Source organism: Penicillium atrosanguineum (genome assembly GCF_028827265.1).
Source record: "Penicillium atrosanguineum strain IBT 20685 chromosome Unknown utg000003l_segment0_segment0, whole genome shotgun sequence".
Classification (NCBI taxonomy): domain Eukaryota; kingdom Fungi; phylum Ascomycota; class Eurotiomycetes; order Eurotiales; family Aspergillaceae; genus Penicillium; species Penicillium atrosanguineum.
This window is the reverse complement of record NW_026623135.1, coordinates 2,542,188-2,558,745: the sequence shown is the minus strand read 5'-3', so window position 1 is coordinate 2,558,745 and position 16,558 is coordinate 2,542,188. Positions and strand designations below refer to the sequence as shown.

At 48.7% G+C, this 16,558-nt stretch overlaps 8 protein-coding genes across 8 annotated transcripts; 5 read left to right on the top strand and 3 right to left on the bottom strand.

The window, feature by feature from the left end:
- Positions 1–248: 248 nt before the first annotated feature.
- Positions 249–1,595, top strand: N7443_004396 (uncharacterized protein; the record flags this gene model as incomplete). Its single annotated transcript, XM_056884452.1, has 2 exons — positions 249–282; positions 343–1,595. 2 exons carry the CDS (start codon positions 249–251, stop codon positions 1,593–1,595), a joined length of 1,287 nt encoding a protein of 428 aa, XP_056742730.1.
- A 388-nt stretch (positions 1,596–1,983) lies between these two features.
- N7443_004395 (cytochrome P450) lies at positions 1,984–3,766 on the bottom strand (the record flags this gene model as incomplete). Its single annotated transcript, XM_056884451.1, is given in 5 exon segments — positions 1,984–2,898; positions 2,959–3,077; positions 3,133–3,385; positions 3,458–3,540; positions 3,559–3,766. 5 exon segments carry the CDS (start codon positions 3,764–3,766, stop codon positions 1,984–1,986), a joined length of 1,578 nt encoding a protein of 525 aa, XP_056742729.1.
- Positions 3,767–4,712: 946 nt separating this feature from the next.
- N7443_004394 (uncharacterized protein) lies at positions 4,713–6,036 on the top strand (the record flags this gene model as incomplete). Its single annotated transcript, XM_056884450.1, has 5 exons — positions 4,713–4,886; positions 4,955–5,330; positions 5,402–5,519; positions 5,585–5,652; positions 5,711–6,036. 5 exons carry the CDS (start codon positions 4,713–4,715, stop codon positions 6,034–6,036), a joined length of 1,062 nt encoding a protein of 353 aa, XP_056742728.1.
- Positions 6,037–7,683: 1,647 nt separating this feature from the next.
- Positions 7,684–9,194, top strand: N7443_004393 (uncharacterized protein; the record flags this gene model as incomplete). Its single annotated transcript, XM_056884449.1, has 2 exons — positions 7,684–7,812; positions 7,914–9,194. 2 exons carry the CDS (start codon positions 7,684–7,686, stop codon positions 9,192–9,194), a joined length of 1,410 nt encoding a protein of 469 aa, XP_056742727.1.
- A 733-nt stretch (positions 9,195–9,927) lies between these two features.
- Positions 9,928–10,830, bottom strand: N7443_004392 (ankyrin repeat domain-containing protein; the record flags this gene model as incomplete). Its single annotated transcript, XM_056884448.1, has 1 exon — positions 9,928–10,830. One exon carries the CDS (start codon positions 10,828–10,830, stop codon positions 9,928–9,930), a length of 903 nt encoding a protein of 300 aa, XP_056742726.1.
- Positions 10,831–11,062: 232 nt separating this feature from the next.
- On the bottom strand, positions 11,063–12,118 carry N7443_004391 (uncharacterized protein; the record flags this gene model as incomplete). The annotated part of the gene is made up of 1 exon (XM_056884447.1): positions 11,063–12,118. The coding sequence occupies one exon, from the start codon at positions 12,116–12,118 to the stop codon at positions 11,063–11,065; it is 1,056 nt and encodes a 351-aa protein (XP_056742725.1).
- A 1,999-nt stretch (positions 12,119–14,117) lies between these two features.
- Positions 14,118–15,168, top strand: N7443_004390 (uncharacterized protein; the record flags this gene model as incomplete). The annotated part of the gene is made up of 5 exons (XM_056884446.1): positions 14,118–14,172; positions 14,252–14,271; positions 14,322–14,630; positions 14,680–14,874; positions 14,938–15,168. 5 exons carry the CDS (start codon positions 14,118–14,120, stop codon positions 15,166–15,168), a joined length of 810 nt encoding a protein of 269 aa, XP_056742724.1.
- Positions 15,169–15,468: 300 nt separating this feature from the next.
- N7443_004389 (uncharacterized protein) lies at positions 15,469–16,520 on the top strand (the record flags this gene model as incomplete). Its single annotated transcript, XM_056884445.1, has 2 exons — positions 15,469–15,591; positions 15,639–16,520. The coding sequence occupies 2 exons, from the start codon at positions 15,469–15,471 to the stop codon at positions 16,518–16,520; spliced, it is 1,005 nt and encodes a 334-aa protein (XP_056742723.1).
- Between the last annotated feature and the right edge of the window lie 38 nt (positions 16,521–16,558).

Below are 16,558 nucleotides of genomic sequence, written 5' to 3'. Positions count from 1 at the left end.
AGGAACATTGCCACTCGGTCATGATTGCCAAATTCCCAAATCCTAGTAAGATCGATCATAGTAAAATAATGATCAAGATGAGAAGAAAAAAGGGAAGTGAAGGCGGTTTGACATCAAGGGTGCGCACATGACTCGGATAAACAGTCTACCCGCACTGATCCTAATTGCCTCGGCGCGCGTCGATGAGCTTCTTATCTTGTTTCTCCTGACACCTGGAGTTAATTCTGGCGAAACTATTTGCATCAAATATGGCTACTGCTGAAGGGCCTGCGCGGGCGCACGGTAGGTTCACTTGGGACAACTGTTCTCTGTGGAAACCACTAATCATCTGGTATACAATAGACCGCAACGCTCGCCGCCACCCCTTCTCCAGCTGGATGAAGCGCCTAGCCAGCTTAAAAAGCTCTTCCAACTCAGGCTCGGGCCGTTGGTCTCACAGGCGACCCACCGGGGCTAAGATCAAAAAGAACGGAGGCAACAACCCCTACCCGCTGTCGGGAACTGTCAATCATCAGGCAGGAAATCCCAATCCAAGCTACTCCTACCCAGAAGTTGGAGATGGTCAGGCGTCTCGCTCGCGAAGCGATCCTTCACTCGTTTACTCTAGCTATGAGCATGCAGTCCCCGCGACCAGCGCCAAGTCGAACGCCCCTACCATTTCCACGAACGGTGACACCGCGATCTCGGAGGCCGGTTACTCGAAGGCGGGAACATTGGCGACAGGTGGAGGAGGATTAAGCACCAATGGTGGAGGCGAAGGCAGCACTTTCTCGTCCCCTGCACCATCTGTTCGATCCCTGACCACCACCCTGACTACCGTGCAATCGGCCGCACCCTCTACCCAACTGTACCCCGCGCAGAACACGCAACAGGGACACGCACATGGAAACTCAACGCAAAGCTCTGGAACCCAGCAGGTCCAATTCTCGCACCAATTCCCTACCTCCTCATCGCCCGCCACGGCTGTGCCCGGACACCTGATTACCAACAGCCAAACCTACAACACGGCGACCGCAAACAACGTTTTGACCGACAATGCCTCTATCCTCACACTGGCTAGCTCGTCCAACCGCCGCCGCCGAAACTCTCTGGACACCAATGCCTCCGTCCGCGCGCTCGCACCATCATCCGTCTTCGGTGGCAGTCGGGAGAGCCTGCCACTTAGTGTCCTCAGTGGAAATGTGGTAGAACCGTCCAACTCATCCACATTCAATGCGCAGGGTGTCCTGAACCGCCCGAGCCTGGTCGGCCTTGCCAGCGCCGAGCGTATCAGTGTCTACTCGACCGGTGCAGCACCCATCGCCGCCACCGGCGAGCGGGGCGGCTTCTACCCAGGGAAGATGACCCCCGCCACAGGCGACGGAGCGAGTATTCGCAGCGGTGCACCTTCCCACAGCCGAAACGATAGCACAGCAGCTAGCATCACCGGTGTGGGTAGCCCCCTTGCCATGACCTCAGGCCGTGTCAGCCGACGAAGCTCCGGCTGGGGCGAGATAACCGGCGATGAAGACGAAGAAGGCCGAGCCGAGCGAATGGATGAGAAAGCCGCGGTGAAGCCTAAAGAGGGTCTATATGAAGAACCCAAAGAAATCTAATTCGAAATGATGATGGCCCTGTCACCTGTGGATTAGAAAAGGTGATAGCCAAAGGCAAATGATGTTACGCAAGACCCTGAATTCGGGGTCAAACCACGACAGTACACTTTCTAATGAATTGACGCATGGATATCAGGAAGTTGGGGTTATCTTGCTTTGACTTGCTTTTTTTTTTTTTGGTTTGATGCGAGGGCGTTTTTCCTTTTTTCTCTTTCGGATGGCAGTTTGATACCCTCTGCGGTATGTTCGGTTTTTCCTCTCTCTCTTCGTTTCGTTTACTTCAATACATTCGTGAATCTGCAAATTGAGCCATGTATTCAAGATAGCCTACCTATAATCATTCTACTTCAATCATGTATGTGCATTCCCCCAAGCTATTCAACCTAACCTATCGACGACGGATGGTCATAGGCATATCATACTGGTACACGAACCAGGCATTCCTGTAGGTCCACTCATGTTTCGGATCCACCAATTGAATCTGATACCAGTTAGCTCCGCGCCGTTTCTCAGTCTCCAAGTATTCACTCACATCAAACAAGTTATACAATGTAGCAATCAACTTCTTGATCTCTAGCACAGCCAGATACCGACCCATGCAGATCCGGCCACCACCACCAAAGACAAAGTCAACGGTATCTTTCATGCGCCTCGAACGAGACTCGAAGTGCTCGTCGCTTTCGTTCTTGCCCTGTAGCCAGCGGTCCGGGTTGAAGTTGTCCGCATCGTCTCCGAAGACTTCATAGTCGCGGTTCGTGACGGAGGGGTTGATGCCAATTTTAGTTCCAGCTGGGATATACCGTCCATCAGGGAGTGTGAATCCACCTTCCGGAACAACACGCTCGAAGATCATAGCGATGCCGGGGTTAATGCGCATTGCTTCGCGGATGACGGCGTCCAGGTAGGTCAGATCCCGGATTGACTTCCAGGGGGCAGGGGTGGCGAGAGTAGCTTCCTTGAGCTCGGCAACGAGCTTTGCAGTTGCCGAGGGAGACTTGGAGAGGTAGTAGACGATGGCGCGCATGGTCGCAGAGCTTGTGTCGCCACCAGCGAGGATGCTGAGCATCAGCCAGTTAACGATTTGTTGGTCATTGACCATGTCCGGGTGGGTTTCTTTCAGCTGGACGTATTTGTCAAGGGTGTGGTCAACGGTGCCAGCGGTGATTGTTTTCGAGGCGAGCTGGGCTTGGTATTCAGCGACGACTTTGAAGGCGTAGAGGACTCCGGTCAGGGTTGGCTTGGGGCCGATTCGCCTAATCGGGTTCTTGTCGAGGAGGTTGTCAACCCATGGGATTTGAGAGACCTGGTTGATCTCATGGTGTTATTTGTGTTTATGTAGAGGGAGAAGGAGGTATCTTCTTACGGGTGCGAAGTAGATCAAACCATCAGTAGAATCGGTAATGAGGTTGTCTACATCCTTCTCCTGATCAATGAAGCCATAGTGGCGACCGAAGCTGAAGTTGGCCGTGACATCCCAGGCAACTTGTAGACGTTAGTAAATGTCATTCAAACATTGTACAGCAAAGCGCAAACGTACAGAACCCAATCCATTCATCGGCAGGGCAGATGGTCCCCGCATTTGCGCCGTCCACAAATTTGGCCGCAAGCTTCGCCACGAACTTGTTCAGGGTCTCGTCGATAAGAGGTTCATATTCCAGGACCTTTGTCATGCTCCACAGACTCCGAATAGGTCGAATGTTCTGGTCATGCCAATCATCGTCTTGGGTGTTGAATAAATTGGACAATCGGTGACCCTCGATCAAGACATCGTTCGGGCGGTACATATCACTCTAAATCGAAGTGGATGTCAGTCATTAATTCAATGCACGTCGAAATAGATGCGAGGTGAGCTGTCACTTTACCTTCTTCCATGGATTGCGTGTGGAGTAAATAGTGCGGATCAAACTGGGGTCCGAGATGCTCACGCAATTGGGCCCGATTCGAACTGCAGACCCATACTTACGATGCAGCTCTACATGCTTGCGATCAACACATCCCTGATGGGTGTGATAGGCACGCCAAACGTTGGTACTCTTGGCCAGGAGCGGGCCCGGAATACTTCTCAAAGGCGACAGGAAATTATCCCAAACAAGCTTTGTCAGGAGCAGCAAGCCAAGGGCCACGAGGCTCTGGACCCACGGGCTGGAGGGAAGGGAGGCTAACAATGCCATTGTCCCGTACTGGCTCACACAGAGGTACAAGAAGTGCAGGAAGCACTATTGATCGGTGAGAAATGACAGTCAGAGGTATCTGAAGCGCGGAGAAACATGTTCAATGGTGGCCGCTGCGAAAAACGTTCCGCTAGACTCATTAGGGCTCGAATGTACTGAAATCCAGCTTAGCCCAATGGCTAATTCCCTTAGAACAGAAGGTCACTGCGCAAGAGGTCCTAGAAACGTGTCGGGGCGTTTCAACTAATATCCTAGCTCTTACCAGTTCCGGGGGAACGGGATGTGGATACTGGAGTAATAAGTATGGCCCCGATGAATGGCCAGATCGAGAATATTGTGATTTATTAGTGGCTCGTGAGACCTCCAATTTGACAGCGGCGCCGCCCTAGCGCCCGTGGATACCGCTTGATGCCGATTTTTTCCCAGTTCTGAAGAACGTGGCTTTGTAGGAAAATAACGTCAAACCGTATCAGGGTCTTGCACCCGAAATTGTCAGTGCGAGATCCTGTTGGTACGATTTGGTTTGCAATGCCATGAATCTTTGTACCTTTCAACGGGGATATTTCCGTAGACAGGTCCACAATCACAAAAGTACACCTCGATGGAAGCGATGCCTGCACGATGTCAATTATCACCCCTTAGTGTGATAGGTGAGGTGATGGCCCACTATTCCTTCAAATCCTGGCCCCCGCCTGTACGAGTCCACTGGATGTGTAGCTGCGAACATGACTTTGCCGTCCGGGCTACACGCGCCCCCCTGTCATGTATCTCCCACATCCCGTTAGTCTTGATGGCGCCCGGATTCGACAGTCAAGCGACAGGGCTTAAATCTCTTCAGAAGCCCCAGGGGTGCGATATGTACTTTTCTGGGCGTCCAGTTTCCCAGGGTCCAATTGGCACTGAATTTGTGGCTTTGTGAGGCTCTGGAATTAGGACTCTGTTCAATATGGGGACCGAACTGTCACAGTCCTATCTAGACGAGAGCCGGGCTCCGTTGGTACAGGGCGTGATGTGGACAATGGCCGTTGTTGCGCTGGTGATCGTCATGATGAGGTTATATGTGAGGGTGGCTATGAGACATGTTTTTGGCTGGGACGACTTTATTATCATCATTGCCATCGTGAGTACTCATTCTTTGGCAAGCATCGTGTGTCGGTCGGTATTGAGCTGACTTGGTATTGTTGACAGTGCTGCCTCGTTGCGTATGCAGCTGTGTGCCATGTCGCTTCCACAATAGGTCTGGGTAGACACCTTGCTTTCGTGGAGGAAAATCCTGAGAATCTTATCAATGTCGCGCTGCTTTGTGACATCGGCGAATCCCTAGCCATCATGGCGTGCACACTGGGCAAAACCTCCTTCGCCGTGACCCTGCTGCGAATTGTGGTGCAAAGGTGGATGATAGCATTGCTTTGGTTTGTGATTGTCACCATGAACGTGATCAATATCCTCGCAGCCTTGTTCGTTTTTCTTCAATGCAAAGATCCTCGACACTTGTGGAACCCGGCGATCCCATCCAAGTGCTGGCCCGACAGTGTCTTCACCGACTTTTCTTTGTTTGTTGGAGGTAAGGAGTCTGCATTTTAGGATCCTCTTTATGCAGAATTGCGGAAGCTAATGTCGAGATTTGCGTCATAGCATACTCTGGCGCGCAGGACTTTGTTCTTGCACTATTACCATGGACGATTGTCTGGAATTTGCAAATGAAAAAGAAAGAGAAGATTGGCGTTGCCTTTGCTATGAGCCTTGGAGTGTTGTAAGTTTCTGATCCGAGCTTGCAATTTTCTGAAGCGCGACGAGTGCTAACTAGTAGCTTGATAGTGCCGGTGCAGCTTCCATCGTCAAGACAACTTATCTTGTCGCTCTTTCCGCAAAGGCCGACTTTACTTGTGTGATTCCCTAAATCTTTGTTCTACTAAACGTTGACTAACAAAATATCTGTCATAGGGGAACTCGCGCCGTTACTTTGGTGGGCCGCGGTCGAGGACGGACTTGCCATTACTGCAGCTTCGATTCCAGCCCTTAAGCCTCTTCTGGTCAAGATGTTCCCGAGCACAGTAGATAACAACTACGACATGATTTCTCATCCATCTGTGCCACGAGGCAAAATCTTCGACAATTCGCAGGGCGAGACACAAACGGACATCGGTCATTCGAGTGTTCATGATAACGGAAGTCAGACAGCCATTTTGGGTCCTGCCCTCCCAAGGAAGGGGGAGAATATCAATATGACTACCGAGGTTTCGGTAACAGTTCATCATTCTGGAGAATAGTGTGAGCTCTGGGTGCCATTGCACTGGCATAAAAGCATCTATGTATCAAATATACTACCAAAGGAGACTATTAACTTAATTCTAACTACAAGACACGAGGTCAATAAGAAAAGTAGCACGTTCACCGAAGAAGTGGACATTCTCTTCAAAGTAACGAGGAACACCATGACATCTGTCTCAACTAGTTTTTATCTCCCGCTTGAGATGTAAATAAATCAAACTTCCGTTTTTGTCCTTCCTGCATTGCGTCTTTTCGCTCTATCCCCATTCTCGAAGCTTTTCCTTTCTGCATCGCGGAATTTGTTGCTTCCATCTCCGCGCAGACCGCTGTCGCCATAGCGAGCTTCCTTTCACCTTTATCACCAATCAACAGAGACATTGTGATACGATGTCTGACCGATGCACTCTCGTTACAGATGTATGTTGATACTTCCCCTTATGATTATTCACAAACACAGACAATCCTGCGTCCAATAATGATAAAACTTGATGACTATACGAATAATCTTCAATCTATGCCTCGGTCTGTACCTTTGATAGGCTCTGGCTGGCTCTCACTATCTGATTTGCCAGCATGGCCCCAGCACTACTTGGTTCGTGTGAGATTCTGGCTCCTAAAAATGGCCGATGGCAACTTACCACTTCCGGAAAAAGAACACGGGCCTTCCCAGCGGTATACCCTCGAATTTACGCTCCGGCTACAGCCCAGCAACCTCTTAATGAGACCCCAGAAGATATTGGCTGTTGGTTCTGAAGAATTCCCAACTACGGGAAGCTAGCACCAGCTCACCGGATATCCGCAAGCGCAAGCACTCGCTCTACGTCTTCAACTGATTCAGAGATTGGCTATGATGAGCCTCCCTGCCCCTGGCCAAAACGAGGAACGTCTGGTGGGGTCTTGAGGGATAAGTGAGGGTTTCCCACGGCAGTTCCGATGGCAACATGATAATTTTTTATATCGCATTCGTCAGCTGTTCTTAGGTACAATGTACAATCATAGAAACGCCACTTATTTTTTGTAGCTCCTTTGCTTGTAATTGCTTCTTGTCTCCGTTGCTGATTGGCTATGTGGAAAACAAGATGCTGACACACCTGAACCTCGGCTGCAGGATAATGACCCTCTATTTAATCGCATGGGAGGGATTTAAGCATGCCATCACGGAAGCATAGATTAAATAATAGATCAAGAAAATTAGGCATGGTAGACAAACAATACTTATGCAGTTAAAACATGCACTTGGATGCAAACACAAGAAAGCAATCATCTGGACATTGTCCCCGGCCCTGTGAAGATGACTAATAAGGCAGAAATCACAGACCCTCGTGCGGGACCAATACAATCGTAACCCAAGTAGCAATGCTCTAGATAAAGAATATCATAAGCTATAGAGGTCTAGAAGTGGCTAACGGCAGAATCAATATGTCCGGTGATGTAGAGTTAAGAGAAAGTTGCCGATCGTGATCGATCGGGATGCCAAGTACTCAGGACCATGTGTTTGTCCCCAACAGCCAGGGGATTTTCGCGTACCCGCTACCCGGTTTTTGCGCATACCGCCACACTGTTCGATCTCTTCCCCGCGCCTAACCTAGTGCTGTGCTGTAAATAGTGGCGAGCTGATTGACGCCTGCTGAGTTTGTGACCCGATCATGGAGAAGACCCAGCTCCGTCGACCGAGGTCGGTCGCTGTTGTGGGAACGGGCATGGCGGGCTTGACCACGGCACATCTGTTACATCAGGACCGCGAGAAGCGCTATCAAGTCACACTGCTCGAAAAGGTAAGTTTAGACCTGCTTCTGGGTCCCCGATGAGTAACATTGCTCGTTGGGGCACCTGGTAATGTGTTTGACTATTATGGATGGGCTGATGCATAGTCCAGCGCGACCAAATCTCCTTGAGCGCGGAGTCGATCTCGGTTCCATCCAAGGAGAAGAATAATCCAGCCATTTGGGCTGATGTACCCATGCGTGCATTTGCGGGTGGTTTCTACCAGAACCTGATTCGCATGTATGACTACCTGGCCGTCAACTACCATGCACAACCATTCCTCTTCAGCTTCACGAGGTTACCGAAACCCCAGGACTCATCGACGACGTCTTGCATTCCAGGACCATCGATGGTTTATGCATCTAATTTCCACCAGGTACCACCGGTACCGCGGACAGTGGACTTGATTCACTGGCTTGTGGAGGCAGTGTATGCCTTGGCCTGCTATGTCTGGTTCACTTTCTGCTGCTTTTTCGTTGCGCCTCATGAAGAAGACCAGAAGACTGGAGCGCCTAGCGAGTCTCTAGATCACTATCTGCGCCGTATTTGGCTTCCACAAACCTACGTGGTCAACTACCTGCTCCCCCTCATCTCAAGCGTATGCACCTGCTCACACCATGAGCTCCTATGTTTTCCCGCTTCCGATGTCCTGGCATACAAACGACAGACCCACAGTCAGCAACATTTTGTCGTCACCTCTGGGGTCCAATCTGTCCAACAGAAGCTTTTGCAGGGCATAGACGTTCGACTCGGCATTAATTTGACCCAAGTCACCCCTCAAAACGAAGGCGTCCAGATCACATACTCCGCAGCCGATGAACAGACAACATCGGAATACTTCGACCTGGTCGTCCTCGCCGTCTCCCCCGATGTAGCAGCATCGCTGTTTTCCCCATTAAACTCTCAACTCTCCGCCATCCCCACAACAACAGTCGAAACAGTCGCGCATACCGACGAAACAAGCATCCTCCCAATGCTCCGTGCGACATCTTCACTATCCCTCAAAAAACGAAACTCCGACCTTAGCTCCCGAACACAACGCATCCATTTCTTCTCCAACGACTGCATCACCGAAGCAGTACACGAACAGCCCAATTCCATCCTCGTCACTACCAACCCCCTCTTCCCCCTCGATAAGTCAAAAATTATCCGCTCGGCCAATTTCACCCGCGTTCTTCGCAGTCCGCAGAGTCGCATGTTCATCAACTCGATCTTTCGAGATCGCAGCCAGCGCAAGGTCTCCCCGTATTCTTGGCACAGTGGTGACAACGGCGTCTACCTAGCTGGCGGGTGGTGCTGGGATGGAATGGTTCTGCTTGAGGGATGCATTGTGTCTGCGATGCGGGTCGCTGCTGATCTCGGTGTTACAGTACCATGGGATAGTGCCGAGTAATGGCAGATCCTTGCGATGGTAAAGCTTTTCGATACCCATTGAGCGCGGATTTTGTTGCATGCCGTTGTTGTTCTCGGGAAGATATGCGTGCTGTCTGGCCTGTCTATACGAGTTATACGACCGGAGGCATCGCAGCGCGGTCTTTTGACGTATTCTTCGGTGTAATAATCTATAGTAATTCCAAATAATAGATACATTGGATATTAAGTTCACGATTATCATTCAATCAGTTGGCATAGGGAGGCATGTTGTGACATGAAGTGGGGCAGAAATGATCGGGTTTAACGGAAAACTTTTAAGTGGAATGGTCATAAGCCAGTTGTCATAAAAGCTAAACCCATATAAAGTGTCAATGCCAGAGCAATCAGGTTGGGGGAGGGAACGGCGTAAGATTAGTGAAAAGAGGAGGGGGCTCGCAGCCTCTGTCTAGGACTGGGAGGGACTCAGGGGCACACTATTTCACCAGCTCGGTCTACAGTATGTTTGGTTCCATCAGTGGAGCCTTCCTTCATTTGGTACCTGCTTAGATTAATAGGAAGGTTCCAAGGTTGGAATCTCCATGCTCAAAGCCACACATGCAGGTCATACATGCAGCATACGTCTATCTTGAAACTGCACGCAATAAACTTTCTCAGGAAAAGGAACATCATAGATGGTTCTCTCCGAAAGTGAGATTGAACTCAACATCCGCTCAGCTTTCCCTGCGTTTGACGGCAACTGAGCATAACAGTTATCAAGTCTGTGGGCAGGGATAGGCTTTCCGCCAGTAAAACCGCCAGAGAAGCCTTTCCAAACCTGGGAGGTTGGGGGCATGAGGGTTTACGGCTTGAGCAGCAGACCGCACCATGTCTTTGATCTTATAGAAAGGAGTATTTTGCTCAAAGAATTCCAACAAGACATAAACCATTTCTCGATCGTGTTCAGCTGCAGCTCTCTCTAGGAGGGTCTTCGGAGTGCTTTTCTCGTCTTCGTCGAGAGAATAATCCACATCCAAAGGATCATTTGGAGCCCAAAGATCGAATGGGTCATTGATACTCGTAGTGAATGGACAGGCGCCCTTTTTCAAAAGCAGCTTGGCGACGTTGGTATGGTTTTTCATGCCTTCGTACATGAGGTAATGCAAAATTGGCAAGCCTGAGCCATGTTCGGGGCACAGGGGACTCACGCCGTGCTCAATTAGGAGGTCAACCAATAGTTCTACTTCCTCGGGTCCATGCTCACTGAATTCGTCGGGCCATGGCGTCGTTGCCTGCACAAGAACAGACTCAGACTCATCCATGCCGACCTGCTGCGGGATATCATTGGGATCGAAGCCTGCAGCGAGTAGCTTTCTCACAATTGCGACGTCTTTGTGTCTGATCGCTCGCCAGAACATGTCTTTATGAAGCTCGTCGTCGGGGTCTAGCTGAATCTGGTAATACTGCAACGCCATCTCGAAAACTTCTTCTCCTCCAGCCACGGCGGTCAACAAAATGATATCATCAGTAGCGGAGAGCCCTCGTGAGAGACATTTCCGCTCAATCAAAAGTTGCATAAGTTCAGGCCTTGCCTTCTTTGCCTGAACTGCGCTTAAAAACGGTTCATTGGGTTCATTGGAATATGGGTTCGCCTGTCTATCCAAGAGCAACGTCACCATATTGGAATCCCCTTGTCGGATCGCATATAGTATCGGAGAAAGGTGGTCCACGGTGGTAACAATTGCCTGTTCATGGTCGGGATTTGCTCCATGGTCGAGTAACAGTGTCGCTATGTCGACGAAGCCCCCCTTGACGGCTCGTTTAAGACCCCGACTCAACAATGCTATCCATGACTGAGTTTGTTCAGTATCCCTTCTAGTAAGAAATGACCAGTCTGCCACCAAAATTCGTTCAACCAAAGTCACCTGGCCACAGGAAGACGCGCCTTCCATGAGGCATCCAATCGGAACTATCTAGATATTCATGTCGAAACACACTTTCCACGTCAATTCGTTCCAAAAGTAGCATGCCGAGCTCAGGGTGGGACAATGATGTTTCGGCAAACTCGGAGAAGATGTCGGAGTGAATATTTTCTGAATAAAAGTTGTCCGCAGCGGCGTCGAATGGCTCCTCAAAGTCGAGACCCAGCGCAAAATGAAATTTGACAAGCTCCAAGTTTCCAGAGTCGAGCGCCTCTTGGAGAAATGTTATGTCGCTGCCGATAGTAGACTTAAAACCAGGCTCTACACCTGTTTTCAGCATCAACTTGAGACATTCGGGACTATGGGTGGCAGCAACTGCAAGCGCAGTGTGTGTCTGCCTAGTTGCTCCCGGATTACGACGGCCATCGCCCGCAACGGGATCACATCCACTTTCTAAGAGAAATTGGAGAATTGAGGTGTGTCCATGTTTTGTCGCATCAATTAAAGGCTGTTCGATATACAGGGGTTGGCTGTCAAATTGCAGACGAGTTCCATGGTCAGCCAGCAGCCGAACGATCGGTTCGTAACCCTCTTTGACCGCCTCTGACAAGGCGATCTCACAAATATGCTGGCTATTGGGCCATTTAGCGTCACATGGGCGAGGGTCAATTGCCCCAGAGTCAAGGAAGAAACGAATAACGTCGATTTGTCCATGTTTTGCTGCTATAATGAAAGGATGGTAGTTCTCTGGAAACTCCATGTTGATAGGAACACCGGCTTGTAGAAGTTTCCGCACACAGTCCACTTTGCCATGCTTTGAAGGCCATTCCCACAAAGTGTTAGAGTAACAGGACTCTTTGACATCCCAATGAATATCAAAGACGTTGGAGATATCCCCAGAGACAATGCTGTAAATGCGATCATTGAGAAGGCGGTGGAAATAACGGTTGGTTTGCGAAAGCGCGTTGATGTCGCTCACCCAATTCTCTAGATAGGATGTGATCATAAACAGGATTTCTAACGGAAGGCCCGTAATTCGGTCCATGGCGATCGTTAGATAGGCTTAGAAAAGGAGAGCACAACAATATCCTCTGGAAGGGCAAAGTGATTCGACGAAGGGAAACCTCAAAAGCCGAATATTTTGTCAACTTTCGATTAGCGATCAGCTGATCAGAAACTGTACAAGCGAATCAGATAATTAATTCATTTCGTCGAATAATACCGATAGCATACTAGAATATTCCCGAGTTGCCCCCTGGCGCTCTGAACGATCGGTTGCAGGTCGTTGCGCTGGCGTCAAAATACCAGTCGACTCGGATTGCTTCGCCAGTGCGGCTATGCCTTCAGGGGATTTGGTTCTTGCAGCCCGCAGCCGCTTTGTGTAGACATTCGGAAATAATTGTAGAAGAAGTTTAGTTATTAGAGCCTGAAGATGGCTCATCCAACGCCCCCCTGGTCTCAAATATAAGGCAAGCAAGATTACCGCCGAATCAGGCACCAACCCGCGCTAATCCGGGTTAAGAAAGTCTGCCTGATATGCTCGGGTAGTTCTGCACAACAATAGATATAAGACCTATCGAGTATTTGAAATAGGAAATTTCGAATTCAATAAGCTATCGCCCGTTCGCCCTCGATTAGAAGCCCGAACAGGTCAAAGAACTCGGAGACCTCTGAAGACTACATGGCATGGGGCACTAGTTCTAGAGAATTAGCGATCTCGCTATGAAATGGCTCTTGGAAGTATCTTATCTCGCAGGTCACTTAAGCAGATACTGGAGCCACTGGAGCTTGACGCAGGTGGACAGATGTTCCCATCCAAGCAGCAGACAGAAAGCGGTCCACCCGAGATCAAATATGTCAACCGAATGACTTGCAAAGTGTCCAAAAAGGATGAAAGGTCCAGCTTACTATTGTGTTACAAGATCCGCAGGGGTTCAAATCTGTTGCGAGATCGATATACTCTCCAGTACAGCCTGCAGGTGTGACTCCCAACGTCACACTGCAGGCGCCGGAATGGAGAATATTGTTGTCCAGCTTTGCACATATTCCCGAAAAACAAGCTGGAGCCGTACCTGTACACTGTCATTAGTTAGAGCTCGTGGGATAACCTCAACTCCAAGAACAGAAGAACTTATCGCTCTATCGCAAAGACCGCAATATTTGATACTTGTAGTCATATGACAAAAATAGGCATTTTTGAAAATATTAAAATTACTATGTAGCTTACTAGTAATTACCAGTTATAACCAAATTGACCTGATGAGCTACATACCCACTTTTTTCACGGTGAATCCTTTCAATCCTATCTTACTTATTCAGCAATTCGAAGAAAAGAGCTTAGTCAAGTGAAAACTATCATTGAAATCTTGAACTGGCCACCAAGTCAATATATACGACTTTCTGTCAGCCATATGATTCCCTGAAAATTTTTATTTACGAGAGTGACGGTTTGTTCTGCAACTTTAAAGTCTGAATCTACGCTAAGTGTCGTCCTCACAGGGGCCACACAAAATAAACTTACAACCAGTGTTTTCACGGAAGCCAGCCTGTCCAAACAACACATTCACACAAAGCCATGTCCAAACTTGCGCATCGTGTAAGACTTTTTCTTTCCGAGCTTGTCCTTAATATTACTTATCTCAGAATTCCTGAGTTAAAGCTCGATTCACTCTATAAACTCGATAAGCCCGCTACAAATATCAAAGGATGCCCTCGAGGCGTTAAAAGATACATATAGTATCGGACCTGAGTTATGGGACTTGACTTTGACATTCGGCCATAAGCCATCGATTACTGCTGCAGGAGAAGGGGTACTAAGAATCCGAGATGGTGATAATGGCATTCAAGGTAGACTTCTCCAGTAACGCGGCCTGTCGCTTACCAACCCTTCTAACAAATTCTCAGATATCTCCTATAGCTTCGCCTTTCCAGTGACAGGGAGACCCGGTCGCTGGACTATGCGCCAAACAGGAGTTTTCAACCGTCATGATCCCAAGAATCTTCAAACCCTCTGGATTTTCTTTCATGTCGGCCCAGATACGCCAATGCAGAAAGAACTTGAGACTTTCGCCTCGAAGACTTACAAGGGGCCATGCGCAGGTGATATTTGGTTTACACTTCATTATGCCGTTTTTTCAATCGTGCCTTAAAGACTGGCGCTCCTACGTTAGTCATCTAGGTGACGACGTGGATGCGCATGTGAGTTTGCGCAACACATATAATTTGGCTTTTCTGACTTTTGCTTTCAGTTCAACAAGACTTTAACTTTCGTTGCCAACAGCAGAGACCCCCACTCAACTACTGAGAGTGATGGAGATATTACAGCCATTCACCACACCCGCAATCGTCTCCTAGCAACTCCATACAGATTAATAGTAATCTTGGATACCCTTCAGAAACTAGGTGATTTGAGCCGTATTCTTGGTTCGCAGCAAAAGTCCAAAGATAATGGCTTTACAAAACTTGCCACAAGTGCAGCTTACTATGAAAAACGTCTCGAACCACTTTTCAAGGGGATAGAGTTTATTAAGGAGAAGGTCAAAGACATGTTGAATATGGTATGTAATCCATTTCACACTGATGATTTGTTTACTTAATAATGAACAGATTGAACTGGGATTGAGTTCCAAGATGACCAGCAAGATGCTTGACCTCAACAACCGAATGGTTAATTTAAACAACCGCATGCTCGGTGCAAATAAGCAGCTGCTCCAACTTGGAAACAAAAACTTTGACGACAATGCTACTGTCAAGATCGTGACCCTCGGGACGCTTATATACTTACCAGCAAGCCTTGTATCAGTAGGGAGTGCCCCAGCCCATCCGCTTAGTGAATTTTAATCTGACCTGTGGACTACTTAACAGTCGGTTCTCGGAATGAACTTATTCAAATTTGACGATGGCACAACCAAAGTACTCATAATATCCAAACAATTTTGGATATTCGTTGTTGCTACGATCATCTTGGCCATCGTCACCCTTGGAGGATGGTATATATGGACACATAAGGAAGAAGTGATGAGGCGCAAGTTCCGCCTTCACAAGCATGATGAGCCGCAGGGTGCTGAGCAAGATGTTGAGCTTGATGAAATTTGAGGTATGGTTTACAGGGATAGAGCGCGATGGCTTTCGTGTATTTTTTACGCTCAGTTATATGTTGTGATATTTGTATCAGCATTAAACAATTTTTTTGTTCACTTTAAACAGTTTAATGCGACTGTTTATGTTAATGCGACTGTTTATGGCAGTGGAAATAAGGCTTGGCGCGGGAGCTTGTCCCACCGACATCCGCGCAGCCAAATCCGAACCATCCCCTTGCAACAACTTTAGCTCCAATCCCTTTTTAAGATACCCTTGAACTGAAGCTACGTGGAAACAATTCAAACAGAGCTCTGGATGTTGGGATTCCTTAAACGGCTTCTAGGGGGCGCCCGCAATGACGTGTACGGGCTGGACCACGCAGTGCTCAATGTGCGACTACCACCGCAGACTATGTGGATGAACATGGGATATTGGGAGGTAAGTCTCCCAAAAAAAACAAGTTGATCCAAACTGACACACCCCAGTCAACAGCTGAATTCCCAGAGGCCTGCCAAGCCCTGTTAGACCAGGTACTGGCAGCAGGCCTTTTAGAGGACAAAAGTCCATCTATCAGAGTCCTAGACGTGGGATGCGGATGCGGTGACCAGTCACTCCACCTGCTCGGTCTTAAAAAGGGCGCTTCAAATAAAGCACAGTCCGAACTTACAACCGCCCTTCGACAGCGTTCTGGTCCAGAGTCTCGCCAGGATTCTTCACCGCTGATTGATACTTACATCGGAATTACTCTTGAACCTGCACAAGCCGAACTCGCCCAGAGTAGAGTCCATAATGCCCGCCCTGATGTTGAGAAATCTTCAGCTCGGACATCTGCTGAGGTCTTCCGCGCCGATGCCTCTGATCCCTCGAGTTGGCCTGCAGAGCTACTGGGCTCTATAGCCGACCTTGCTGCCTCCTCGGAGGATGATGATACATCTACATGGCTCCTCGCCCTTGATACAATGTATCACTTCCGTCCATCACGTCTCCCCCTTCTTCAATATGCACACGATACCCTACACGCCTCCTTCATGGCCTTCGATCTTGTTCTCTCGGAGGGCACGTCTTGGCAACAACGGCTTATCCTGCGACTTGTCTGTTGGCTTACAGGGTCGCCGTTTAGTAACTTTATTACTGAGGAAGATTATATACCCATGTTAGTTAATGCGGGGTATGATCCTTCTAGAATTTCAATAAGGGATGTTTCGAGGCAGGTGTTTCCTGGAATATCGGGGTTTCTTAATCGAAGAGTGAAAGAGGCTCAACCATTTGGCATGAAGATGGGTAAGTTCCGTGCAGCTGGTATTGTATTTGGCTGGTGGGCAAAGAGTGGAGTTGTTCGGGGTGTTGTGGTTGTTGCTAGGAGGTAATATTTGTGTCTAGATACAGAACAGGTCGACATTATGTA